Genomic DNA, 14,095 nt, shown 5'->3' with positions numbered 1-14,095 from the left:
TCTTCCCTTCAACATGTTGCCCAGTAAACTAAACCTTTCCTCAGGTCCCTTCCCTTAAGAGAAATGAAATTCATTAGTCCTTATTACTAACTTGTGCTCCAAGGCATCCCGTTTTCCCTTTCTTAAATATAGAAACCACCGCATTTATTCAGTGTGAGGAGCCCGTTGCCCAGCTTCTCAATGACACTGGTTGCTGCAGGGTGTGTGTGGTGCTGACGCCTTTGTCCTCTCCAGACAGGACAGCGGACAGCCTGTCCCAGTTTCAGAGAAGCCTGCCACTCACCTTTTGGATGGCTTCCCACCCTGTGGGTTGTGGGTTGTGGGCACGGGAAAGACAGGTGGAAGGAAGTACTGTCACATTTATGGCCAACAGCTTTGGCAAACAGTATCCAGCCACTCCCCTCCCCGCACCCCCGCCCCATATTTATTTATTTATTTATTTATTTATTATTTTTTTTCCATATTTAAAAATATGACAGTGAATTGGGGCTTTTGTTTAATTTGAAGGGGTCGCACACCTGCACTCACATGACTCTGCACCTCAGCTTTCAGGATCTTGCTTGGTTAGATGTATTTTCTGGGTGAGTCCAAACTCTTAAGAGGTGTTACCTTGACATTTATATTCATGACCGGGAAGCTTTCTTATGGCCTCATTATTGAAAGTTCTATTGGTTTGTATTCAAATGAAACAAAGCCATCCAGGCCACTGGAATCAAGAACACAGAAATCCTCTGTGGGTTTTAGAAGTGTGCTTGTGCTGAAAGTGCCTGCTCTTCTGGCATAAATCACAGAAAGAAAGAGCCCGGGAAGAGACCTGTAGAGTAGGTTTGGGACTGCAGAATATTTGTTGTCAAGTTACAAAGACAGGTAATGATATATTTTGAAGATTTCTTTAGGAACCGTAACTGCTCCCTTCTGGCACTGTTGCACAGGCAAAAGAGAAAGTAGTTGCTGGGTGCCATCTGGAGGGTTCATGGTGAGGGAAGTACCCAACATACAGCCTCCTAGGAATCAGGTCATGGGCATGAGGTGGTTTCCTACAGGTAATTAATTCCCTACTGTGACCACATGCTCTCTGTGTCTACACTCATCACACAGCAGTTCTGAAACACTCAGCTTGTTCAAGGCCACTGAGGTCTACTGACTCACAATCTCTCGGGGGATTTATCCACACTGCCCTCTAAAGCACACACTTCCCTCTCACCCCCCCCCCCCCCACAATTCTATGTCTTCCCCAAGGAAAAGGATGGCTTGTGGAGTTGGCATTAAACTATTTACTCAGTGGTACTCCTGGCAGCTTCTATTTATAGATCTTCTGGTGCCTTTTAAATATGCATTTATATCTATTTCATTTTTCTTAAATACATAAATTTAGAAAAGAAAACAATAATGAAGATTTTCATTGCAGTTGCCTTTTCTCCTGAACAGTGTCAGGGCAGGAGAGATGTAGGAGTATCCAAAGATGCCCCGCGGTTAACCAAATGTCTGTGGTGGGGCAGGAGGAGTAGCTCTGTAATTAGTTCACCAGGCCTGCAGCTGACCACTCCGCTCCATCCAAGCCAGAAGCTGGAGAGAGGCATTTGTGCATGTAGTTTGTGTATCCACAGCTAATTGCACAGTCACCTCCTCTAAAAGGAACACTCCTGCCCTTTAAAAACATGGCCTTTATTGTTTCATGGAATTCTGGCAGAAGAAAATGGTTTGAAGTACCATTCGTGCTGTGTTTCATTTTATTTTATTTTATTTTATTTTATTTTTATTTTTTTTGTGTGTGTGTTTCATTTTAATGATGTGTTCCCTTATGGGTCCTTTATTTATTTTAAACACTTAACATTTTGAAATTGTACTCTAGCATAGAAATCTCCTGTATCATCATAGATTTCACAGCAATTCAAGATCAGATTCTCTCATATTGTATTTTTTTAACATTCCATCCTGCTCAAGTGCTAAGGCAAAGGTTTTTTGGTTTAATCTTTGAAGATGGTGAATCCACTAGGGTAACTGAAAAAAAAAAGTCAAAAATATTTCATGAAAAATACTTCATATAACTTCAGAATGTAAAAACCATCTCTCTTTCCCTCCCTTTCTCCCCCTCTCCCACTCTCCATCTCCCTCTCTCTTTCCCTCCCTGCCATGCACATGTGCACACACAGGCATGTAGGTGTGTACACACACACACACACACACACGATTGGAATTACCAAATCAGGAATACATGATAACATTTTAACTTTGTGCTCAGTGTAAAATAAATGCCACATTCTGAAGGAAACCAGTAACTCCATCAGGTAAAGAAACTGAATAGGTCCCAAAGAGCCACTGTCTTGATTTGAGAACACTGACTTGAAGCTGCTCTGTTTTGCTTTGTTGGCAAGAATCCTGACTTTTATGCCTCAAATTTTTCTCTTTTACTCAATCTTCTCTATTTTAGGGAGTTTTCTTCCCCATCAAGGTTTCCCTCTAGGACATAGAAGACATGCTCTGTGTCTTCTATATGTTAGGAGAGAATTCACCTGTTTTACCTAGAAATTCTACTAGTTACTCTTAAGACCAACTCAAGGAAGCTGCCCATCATGACCATCGGTTCATAGATTTGATGTCAAACTTGTAATTTTACTTAATAATAATCAAGTGTGTGTATATATGTATATATATATATACACACCTTTTTATGATTTTGTTAAATAATAATTATATTGTTTTCATAAATAAATAGATATCCCCTTCTTCACTAAATTTGAAAGAGCTCCCTAAAGGCCAGACAGTCTAATTTATCTTTTCATTCCTGTGTGTAACTTGGTGCCTGGCAATTAATAGGAGTCAGAAATATTTGTCAAATGAGTGATGTTAGGTCTCCATGGTCTTCCAGTGGCCAGAGAGTTGAGCACCATTTTAGAAGGATCACCAACAGGACAGAAGCCCCATTTTACAATCCTTTGTTTTTCTTGAAGAAAGATGCTTTATTACTTTTTTTCAGACGTTTTCTAAACCATTCTTTACCAAGGTCTTGTTGATAGCAAGAGTGGGCAAATGGTTTATCATCTAAGGGCCACGTCTGTGAAAACGTGGCACTTGCTAGATGAAGCACAGAGAGCCTAAAACTCCATTCAATGACAAGTAAAATTTCCAGTCAAAGAAGGAGAATAAAGAGAAGTGAAACCAACAGTTCTTGAGTCAGGGAGCAAATTAATTTGCTAATAATGTAAAAGAGGGAAAGTTTAAAAAAATATGCTTATAATTGCCAACATTTAACATGCACTTACTGGGTGCCACACCCATATTGCTTTGTGACATTATCTATGGTATTGCTATAATTCTATGAACTAGCATGATCTCCATTTGACAGACAAGCAACCTGGAACTTAAGTGAAATCCAGGGCCATACAACTAGGCATTACAGAGCTGGCATTCTGACACAGGTATGTGCTCCCTCTCAGACTCAGGGCTTTTAATCACTTGGACCACCTTGATAAGAGTGGTCATTATTTATGTTTCATATAAAAAGGTTTGTGATGCCTACTTAAAGTATAGGCCCCCAGTCTTAAAAACCTTCCCTTCTTCATTTTGCAGTGGGGGAAAAGATCTGAATTTCCTCCTTTCACATAACCAAAAAAATGTTTTTCTGCTTTTGTGAAAAAAATATCTTTAGTAAATAAATGCAGAAATGATCTAAGTTCATGCCTTTTATTAAATATAATTGACTTTCAAAATTTGCCTCACAGTGTAGTTAAAATTAAGTTTGCTGCAAGCTGCAACTCTCTCTGATCCAGGTGTGTCCCCAGTTCAGCATAGGATTCTGACATCAACACTGTGGAGTATCTTTTTATGTTTCAGATGGAGTTGGCTGTGGGTCCATTCTGCAGAAGAGTATCTGATTTAGGAAAGTCCTATCGAATGCTGAGGTCATTCAGGTGAGACATCGTTCTGTTATTGCTGTTGATATAAACTATCCATATCCTATGAACAGATAAATCCTTTCCTGCTCTTCATGTTGAGCTATATGAAATTATCAATACTCAATCATTTTGTGACCTACAACAATGGCAATTTCATAGGGTTTACCTTAAAAGTTATTATTCAAACCAGAAACCCATACAGAATTATGTGCAATGGTGTGCTTGTGTGTGCATACATGTGCATGCACACGTGTGTATGTGATTTTTGAGTTAAAATTCACAAGACTGAGCTGATAAATTTTATTATGCCCTTTCTAGGGAGGATTATTTTCTCTCCATTCTTACAGAAATATATTGAGTCGTAATACCAGGCAGTTCATAATTATGTAGAAATATTTTTTCTGAAGTTTTATTTGCTCATTTATCATTTCCAGTCTAATCTACCTCTGAAAGGGTCAGAGGTTACATTCCATAGTAAAAATATTGAATAGAATATTTATTATTCATTTAAAGGATTTATTTATTCATTCATTCACTCATTCATTCATTCATGAGAGACCCACAGACAGAGGCAGAGACACAGGCAGAGGGAGAAACAGGCTTCATGCAGGGAGCTCGATGAGGGACTCAATCCCAGGATCCGGGAGTCATGACCTGAGCCATTGGCAGACGCTTAACCAATGAGCCACCCAGGCATCCCTTGACTAGAATATTTAAAGAATTGAGTTTAGTGGCGAAATGTAGGGAATGACTAAGAAAGGGTACAGCTAATTTAGGATAAAAATGTCTAATGTGGTTGAGCACAAAATTTATGATTGAACTTCCCAGGGACCAGTTCAAAAAGAAAAACAGTACCTTAATTCAAACTCACTACCTAAGAATATAGCAATGTATGGGGAAAAAATCCTTTCAGCCTTGAATGCTTAGCTTCCTACCAACTTAGATTTTAAGGAACACCGAATAACTTGACAACTATCGCTGTTTATTCAATAAACAAGAACTTTCTAGACTTTTCCACATCGTGGCATATTAGAAAATGTATAGATACAAAAAGATAGCCAATCCTGAGGGCCGAGGGGACCAAACATAATACCCATTTTGTGACCACAGCATACCAGATGGGAGACCTTGATGTAACTCTCCATAATATCCGAGAACATAATGGTCTTTATTTTTATTTTTTTTTAAGATTTAATTAATTCATGAGATACACACACACACACAGAGGCAGAGACACAGGCAGAGAAGCAGGCTCCATGCAGGGAGCCCAATGTAGGACTCGATCTTGGGTCTCCAGGATCATGCTCTGGGCTGAAGGTGGCGCCAAACTGCTGAGCCACCCAGGCTGCCCACATAATGGTCTTTAAATGTTTCTTTATAAAGATAAGGTAAGAGATTCCATTTCTAAAAACTGACTCAGAACTAGAAACTAGAGCCATCAGTAAGAAGTGTGTCCTTTAAATGATTGCTTCACTGTCTTATCCAAGCTTTTGATAGTAGAAAATTCAGGTATGTAATGCCACTTAAAAGAATCCAAGGTTATTGATTGAAAAGAAAGCCCTATGCTTTGTCTTGCCTGTTTGCAATTGGCAAAAATTTTTTCTTTAATCCCAAGAGACTGAATTATTTTTCTCAAGTGCCCATCTGTACAGAGTTGAGTTTTAAAAAAAAACTTAAAGTTGCATCACAAGTATTTTCAGATAACTTCTTTAGATCAGCTCAGACCTTTTAAAAGGTACTTAGATATTTTGTTGATGCCTTAGGGTTCGACATTACCAAACATGGACAGGGGGAATGATTAAGAGATCCTGAGGTCACTAATCCACCAGTCACCTACCTATACCATGAAAAACACTCTAATAAGACCCCTGTAGTCTCTTACTGAGGAATAGGGTAACCCAGCAATCCCATTTGGGTGATAAGATGGCTGAGTCAACAGAGTTAGCTAGCATACTGGAGGTGATAACCAACTAGCTCCTGAAAAAGGTATGGGAAAGCTGTGATTTGGGATTTGCTATATTAAGATTAGGCTATTATTTTTGACAGCCCTGGCTTTTGTGTTTCATTGTTTATTGGACATGTAGGAATTAAAATAGTACTTATCTTTCTGTTTGCTGGGCAAGATGGCTTTCATCCCTGTGCTTTTACAGTTGTATCACAGTGTAGGATATAAGCTCCGACGGTTTTGCGTGAGATCAGTTCTGTTGTCGGTTATGTTAGACGAGAGTCTGCCGCCAGCCCTCTTGGTCCTCATGTGAGAAAAACATCTTAACCAAGCATTTAAAGTTCGAGTAGTGACACTTTCTAGTACCTGTTTATGGATTCAAAAATTAATGATCGATCAATGTATAATTAAAAGCACTTATGCTGTATGTAGCCATTAATAGTTTATATTGCTGGCTAGTATCTAAAAATATGAGAAATGACTTTGTTATGCATCGTGAAATGAAAAACAGGCTACTAAACAGTATAAATGATATGATTCCCTACTATTTTTAAGAGAGTAAGTGTATGTGTGGAGAGGACAAGTCAAGAAGGGTAAACATTAGAATTTGGGGATAGCAGGATTGTCACTAGTGATTCTCCCTTTAGAGGTTTTTTCTATATTTTTCATGGGTTTTGCTTTGGTCGTTTCATATTTGTAGTTAGAAAAGCCAGTAAATATATTTTAAAGTCCCTCTTGTAGTGTTATTCCCATTTAAAAATAACAAGGAAGCTAAAATATAATATAAAATATTCTAAAACATTATGTAATTGGGGGAAGTAAGAAAAATAGAGAGCCAAACAACCAAACCCATCAGGCTGGCCTCTGCCTGGCTTAGAGGGAGTGGCTGCAGGAGGGCAGCAGGTCCCGTGTGGGGGGCCTCTTTGCAAAGGCCACCCTCCAGCCCAGCCCCCAAGTGCAGCACCACCCACCCCCACCACACCCAGACACACGGGCCCTTGCAGGCATTCCTTACTGCCATCACAGAGCCATCTGCTGCAGGAGGCTTTCTTCCTGACAGTAATATTAGTGGACTGTGGAATTAAGCCTGCAAACTTCTCGCATACATTTACATTTTACTGTCTCCATTAGAGTTTTTCTCAGGCCGCAGGAATTATTTTCTTCCCCTGGACAGAGTGTGTGTCAGCCTCAGAGAGCTGCTGACATTAGGGATTTGCCCTTGGGTGATTTGTATTTGTACACGAGACACACGTTCAGAGCTGCACAGCCCCCTCCTCACCCCTCATTGGTGGTATCCTATCTCCACCTGGCCGGGGGCTTGAGAGCTCTGACTTGACATTCTCAGGGCAGATCGTTGTGAGACAAGGGACAGAAAAGGGACCGCATGCTCTCAGCAGCTCAGGGACACAGACCATGCACCTTCAGGCGGGCCCCAACACCTTTGTGCTGGAGGGCACAGCTCTTTCCCTGAATTATGCCCATAGCCTGCCCTGCTGGAAGCTTTGTTGGGTTTAATGAAAGCCATCAGGGGACAGGGGCTGCTATGGGGGGACCTGTCAGCATGCGGAGCTGCAGAAGAAGGAAACCATCAGTAACCCCCCAGTATAGTATTCACATCAGCTGGTTTTAATTGCGGGCGTGGTGAGGGTTTTCCATGTTGGTACTGCTGCTTGAAATACCACCCCTCTGCCTGCACGTTTGTAGGGTGAAGGCAGCCATCTCTGCAGTTTCCATTTTTAGCATCAGGACCCCCAGAGGTGTTCCAGCCTTTCTTTGTACCTATGAGTCTGGGTCCTAAGTCCATCCTCTAGGTTCTTTTTTCCAAGTTTTAGATTTCAGCATTGTAGCCAGGAGGCAGCCACCTCTTGGGCCTGGTTTGGTTTGTTGTTTGTTGATACTTGGGCAGTGCTAGGAGCATCCTGCAAATGTGGAGGGATGGGTAGTTAGCTGAGTATCATTTTCATTCTAGCAGTCATTTTTGGATCATTTACTCAGGGCTGCCCGTGCTGAGTGTTCCCCTGATACTTTAACCATTTTGCCTTCACCAGGACACTTCCGAGTCGGAAGTGACCCCCCAGAGGCCTTGATATTGAGAGGGGTCCATGGACAGGGCTGCGTGTCTGACAGTCATGTGGCAGTTCCAGGGCTGCCTTCCATACCCAGGGTCGCCTGCTCCCAAGGCCTTTGCTTGTAACCACTACACCCAGAGCTTATTCCAGAAGTTCTCTTTTGCTTTCACTCTGCTTCTAGGATAGTGTCTGAATGCTTATCTAAATCATCCAGGAAAATGTCAGCTTAAAGAAAATATAAACTCCCCACTTTAGTAGTGACCTTTAGCCCTGAAATGCTGCCTCTCACTGTCTGCTGCTGCGTACAGGCTTCCAGGACGTGCCTGAAGCCTTGCCTCTTTCCCACCTGGTCTGCTGGGGTTGATGACATACAGACCCTGAGAAAGGAACCTGGGAGTTCTCAAACCTCTTTACTTGAGGCCCTGACTTGGAGCCATCAGCCTCCTGCTTTATTACCCACCCAGGGGCCCACATGGCCCCTTCTGCCACAATATCTGGGGTCCCCATCCCACCGGCCTCCAGCATTACCTTCCCGTCTCCAGAAGAGAAGTCTTTGTGCATCCTGTGCACAGGTGTGTGTGTGTTGTGTGTGTGTGTTCCCCTCCCCCACCCCTCATCCTCTTATTTCTCTGCTGGTTCCAGATCTCAGTACACATTCCCTGTGGCCTTACTACCCTCCCACGCCCCTTACCCAAAGGAAATTTAGGAGGGGGGGTGGCAAGTGAATGGGCCACCACCAACGGTGGATGTGGCCATAGGAACACACATTGTTACTTCACCTCATCATTGGCCTGAACTAAAGACTGCCAGCTGCCAGCTGCATGTCACTTCAGTGTGGAGATCCCTACTGGAAAGAGCTTTTTCTAATGGGACCTATTACTTGGTTGATTAAGACTTCCTGCTGTGTGTAAAGTTTAATCTTGGAAGTGCCGCTCTCCTGAGAGCACTCTTCTCTGAGGACGGTATTGTGGCATTTGGGGTAACTGCGTTTTATAACACCTTAATTAATTTCCTTTTGTTCCTTATATCACCTCAGATGGTGATTTATTTTTTAACTTGCCAGTATTTCAGATTCCACCTGGAATCAGGGAGAAGGGAAGTTCTCACGCTGTGTTCTTTCAGACTCTTAAAATGAGCACCAGAAGTAAAATGTCTGCATTTGATGTTTACAGGTAATTATGTCAGTGATGCATGGTATGGAATCAAGTCCAATTTTGCTTTCCATGGCTCTTTTGGCAGTCCTGTTAGTGGCTAGGGTAGGAGATTTGGTCTTGGCGGAAAAATAACTGCTCTGACTCAGAGCTACAAAGGGACAGGTGATGAAAAGATCCTGCCTGCTTAAAAACGAGCCAGTTTTCACCGGGCCTGGTTATGGGGGCACATCAGCCAGCACCCTTGGTGCGTGTCAGCTGCTAGGCTCCCTCCCTCCAGTCCTGTCCTCATTCCGTTTGCCCTTGTATCATTTGTGGTTTGTATCAAGAATATAGTAGAGGAAAATAAAAAGTATTAAACCATGAAACCAATTTAATTGCTAACCGTACATCTCATATTTGACCTTAAACTCCCTGAAGCCAAGGTAAAAGAGAAACGAAATCAGCTATGTGATCTTCGTTTTCAGAAGGAAGCAAATACATCAATTTTTAGAGAAAGTTCCGTATTCCCTGTGACTAATGCTAAAGCACCTGTATCCGGGACTCCATACACAGAGCCCTGAGAGGCACGGGGAACCAGAATCCTCCACTGTCATCCTGTAGTAGAGGCAGAAGGGATTCCATATGGCTGCACTTCCCTAAGTCCAGGACTGGTCCCCCAGGGTCTCCTCCTGTCATGGACTAGGGCTCAAGATGAATCCTGCCAAATCAGATGGCACAGAGTGAGCTTTCCTGGGGCAAGGGGAAAGCCTCATAGGACCAGAGAGGCACAGAGAGAAGTGAAGGCATGAGTTCTGCTGTCTCCCCACATCCCTCTTCCCTCCCGGCAGCTGTCAGCCATGCCAGGCCTTCAGGATGAGCCTGTGACCCAGCGCGAGGACCCCTCCCTACCCCCTCTTTTAAAGTTACAGCTCAAACAGGAGCGGCCTTGTCGCTGGTGCAGTAAGCAGACTGCTTGGCCAGTGGCTGGATTTGGAGTTCCAGGGAGCTTTCTGGGAATGCCAGCTGCTTAGCACCCAGGGACCTCAGCCGTGAGCTGTCTGAGCTCCACTGCTGGGAAGTGGGACCAGCACAGCCTCATCCCCATGCCGACCCAGGGTCAGAGTCCAGAGGCCTTTAAGACAGTACCACTCACTGCCCCACAGGGTCTTAAGATGAAGCCAGGTGAAGATACTGCCAAGAGAGACTGTGTGATGTGGTTGAGGTACATAGGCCACTGGAGGGCCACGCTGACCCAGAGAGGATCTGGGGTCCCTAAAGAAATGATCATTGCATGGCCTTCAAGTGGTACCTGTAAACATTCATTTTCTCAGGTTTTTCTCTAGGAGTTATTGTCAATTTGAAATTGTACTTCTTCCAGGGTTCTCTGTTCCCCACTGAGAATAAGTCTGTCTGCTTTAAAAACAGGTTGAGTAGTTGCTACAGTTGATTACCCTGAGAGAAGCTGCATGGCAAAATTAAGAGCCAGGCTGTCTGGATTTGAATCCTTTACCCTTATCTTTTCTAGCTTTTATGTGGTCTCTCTACTCCTCAGTTTCCCTGTCTGTAGAATGGGGGTAGAACGCAGCCTCCCTCGCAGGGGTGTCTGCAGGACTATTAAATGTTTTAGGCAGCATCTGGTGCATTGTACACCCTGCGTGTGGCGACTCGTGCTGTTGTAGTGGTTAAACCTAGGCTCTCACCCAGGTAGAGACCGTCATCTGTACACACATGGACTTACAGGGAGGAGTGCCTGCCGACAAAACCAGACTTCCCTCAGCCACGGCTTCACAGCTTCCTGGGTGCTTGACTCACTGCCTGCAGCTCTGCTGCCAGATGACTGGGGCCTTAGGGATCTTCAGGACAAGTGTGCCACAGCCTTGGTGTGTCCACAGGAAGTCCCTCGTCATACTCCCTCAGAGGCCGGCTCTGGAGCTTTATGGGCTATTGGTGATGGCTGGCACAAATGGGCTGAGACGTTTCCACAATAACTAAGGAAGAGAAAGTACAGGATCATGTTATTTGATAAAATGCTTGAAATTAGAAAAATCCCTAGCAGGGATAGATTTCTTTTACAGAATGTTACTATAAAGACATTCTAAGAGGGGCATCCGGGTGGCTCAGAGGTTGAGCATCTGCCTCTGGCTCAGGGCGTGATCCCGGGGTCCTGGGATCAAGACCCGCATCGGGCTCCCCACGGGGAGCCTGCTTCTCCTTCTGCCTGTGTCTCTGCCTCTCTGTGTCTCTCGTGAATAAATAAATAAAATCTTTTTTTTTTTTTTTAAATAAAGACATCCTAAGAATAATCTGGATCCAGCGAGAACCAAGCACCTGTTGAGAGCACTCTTGACTCTTGACATCAAACCTTACCATCAGTGTGAGGAAGCTGCTGGTCTCTGGGTTGTGCAGGCTTCCTGGGTGGGTGGGAGTAACTCAGATGGAGTGAAGGAGGAGCCCAGGATACAGAGCTGCTTCATATGTTTCTGAACTGTTTCTGCTCCTGATGGAGGTACAGCTCTGCCATCTTCCTCTTGAGACTCAGCCCCTCCAGCTGGGCCTGTAATCACCTGTCCGTCAGAGCCCAAAGCCAGGGAGAGGTCAATGAAAGCTTTCAATGATCTCTGCCAGCCTTCTGACAGGGTGGTAGGTGACTGGCGGGGGGGTAGATGTGCCACCTGCTTCTGTGAAATAGGAGGGGTCCTCCCAGACACGTAATGCATTGGAAGGGAGCGGGCACAGATCTTGCTGGGATGTTCGGCAAGGCAGTAATTTTGTACATGGGGGACATAATTGCCCTTTGAAAGTTGTGTAGATGGTGTTTGGGTTTGCCCGTGTTAGGTTATAGCCCAAAGAGGGATTTTATTTAAAGTGAAAGCTGGGGCAGCCCGGGTGGCTCAGCGGTTTAGCGCCGCCTTCAGTCCAGGGCGTGATCCTGGGGTCCTGGAATCGAGTCCCACATCGGGCTCCTTGCACGAAGCCTGCTTCTCCCTTGGGCTGTGTCTCTGCCTCTCTCTGTCTCTGTCTCTCTCTCTGTCTCTCTCTGTCTCTCATGAATAAATAAATAAATAAATCTTTAAAAAAAAAAAAAAAAGCTGGAAGTTCTGACCAAGATAAGAATCTATTGGTTATAACTGCCTGAAGGCTTCACCATTGCTTTGTTTTCAGCCTGTAAATCAGATGAGCTCTAAGAGGGGGATTTGCTGAGCCACGCTGAGGTCAAGTCAGACCCACAGGCCCGTGACTGGGGGTCATGGAAGGAGGGGAAGGGCACGTGAGGCAGCCAGAGTACATAGGTTAGGGGTACGTGCGTGCGTGTCTGTCTTCAGACTGAACAGGGGGTTAGGAAATCACCAGGTTAGGACAAATGCTGTATCACAGACGCTTCCGCTAGCGTGCCGCTCTGCTGCTGAGGTTCTACGCAGCCGCCTCTTTCAGGATTGAACAGTGTGAAATAACGGTTGCTTTTTCTTCTTTCAGACCCCTGCTCTTCCAGACAAGTGAGCACGTGGCCAGTAGTCCCGCACTGGGAGACATTATTCCGTTCAGCATCATTATTCAGTTTTTGTTCACCAGAGCACCCGCTGAGCTGAAATCGCCTTTTCAGGTAATAAAGTAAAGCCAGAATTCTCTTATGAGTCCTCCCTCTTACGTCTGTGAATCCGGAGCCCCACTCACAGAATGGTCCCTGGCCTTCTCTCGCCTTCCTCAGTCATGGATCTCTGCCTTGGACGTATGATGCAGGAAAGGAAGTCCCCACCGCTCAGCCCCCAGTCCCTCAGCAGTGCAAAAATTACCTGTGAAGCCAGAATTCCCCCTCTAAGTATAATGACACAAGTAATGGAAGTTTATAAGGCTTTTTTGACGGAGGCCCCACTTCCTATGCTGACCCACCTTCAACTGGAAAATCCAGAAGGTCCTTGGGAGTCAAGAAGGTGCACCAAAGGATTGCCACCTTCCTTCAGGCAGGAGTTTGGATAATTTGGCCAAGGGCATCCTGGAGATCCCTTGTGCCAGTACGTGCTGTCCTTCATGGGAGGACATGCATGCACTGTCGTCACTGATTTGTGTTCCAACCTGCAGAGAGCAGAGTGGTCCCACGCACGCTTCTCCCAGTGGCTAGATGACCATCCATCTGAAAAGGACAGGCTCCTCCTCATCAGGTAAGGCCGAGTGCCCCCGGGACACCTGCCTGTTCCCGCAGCCCCGGGGGAGAGGGGGGAGACGCCGGGGAGGAGCAGTGCATGGGTGGGCGTGCACCCACGGTGCCACCTCCCTGTGGCCGGCCACCTCATGGCACACATGTTCCCGAGCACCCCACAGTTGCAGCTCCCTGTGTCCTTACTTCCAAATCTTCACACTTCACGTGACACAGCCCTAGGAACTGTGTGCCCTGGGTTTGGAAGCCAGTGCCAGCTGTGAAAAGACGCCTTGCTTTAGGTCCCCATTTTCTGCTTCATGTTCACGTGGTGTAGTCACTGAACTGGTGGAGCGCAGACGTGAGTAAACTTTTACAAAATACCCAAACGTGGGGTACTGGGGTGGCTCAGTCAGTTAGGCATCTGCCTTCAGCTCCGGTCATAATCCCAGGGTCCTGGGATCGAATTCCACCCCGGGGCCCCTGCTCAGCAGGGAGTCTGTTTCTCTCTCTCTTCCCTCTCATGCTCTCTCCCTCTCTCAAATTAATAAATAAAATCTTTAAAAAAATTAAAATACCCAAACGTGATACAGTTATTAGCAGAAAAAAGGTAAACTGAGCAGCCATGTAGATACCGCATCCCCTCCAGGGCGCCTCCCCTGGGAGTCTCTGAGGCCGTGCACCGGGCGGCTCTCTTCCTCAGCCTTCTCTCTGAAATCGGTCTCCCCCAGAGCGCCAGAGACCTTCGAGCCACCAAACCCACGCCTTGCTGTTCTTGCCTTCTTACTCTGCAGCTTTAGAGTTGACTGCCACTTCCTTCTGGAAACATTGCACTGACCATTTGACTAAAGACATTTTTATCAATGTTCACTATGTGCCAGGCCTGGGGACGTTAAAGCAAACTGAGATGGTCCTGCCTT

General features: G+C 45.1%; 1 protein-coding gene across 2 annotated transcripts in view; it reads left to right on the top strand.

Annotated features, from left to right (window-relative positions):
- COG5 (component of oligomeric golgi complex 5) overlaps positions 1-14,095 on the top strand; it is a 296,918-nt gene that overhangs the window by 276,334 nt on the left and 6,489 nt on the right. For both annotated transcript variants that reach the window (XM_077864022.1, XM_077864023.1), the window contains exons 19-21: positions 3,835-3,911; positions 12,518-12,644; positions 13,121-13,200. In XM_077864022.1, the coding sequence (XP_077720148.1) occupies positions 3,835-3,911; positions 12,518-12,644; positions 13,121-13,200 (284 nt within the window). The remainder of the gene's footprint in view (positions 1-3,834; positions 3,912-12,517; positions 12,645-13,120; positions 13,201-14,095) is intronic.

The sequence above is a fragment of the Canis aureus genome, chromosome 21 (assembly GCF_053574225.1).
Source record: "Canis aureus isolate CA01 chromosome 21, VMU_Caureus_v.1.0, whole genome shotgun sequence".
In the NCBI taxonomy this organism is placed as follows: domain Eukaryota; kingdom Metazoa; phylum Chordata; class Mammalia; order Carnivora; family Canidae; genus Canis; species Canis aureus.
This window is presented reverse-complemented; position numbering and strand designations above follow the sequence as displayed.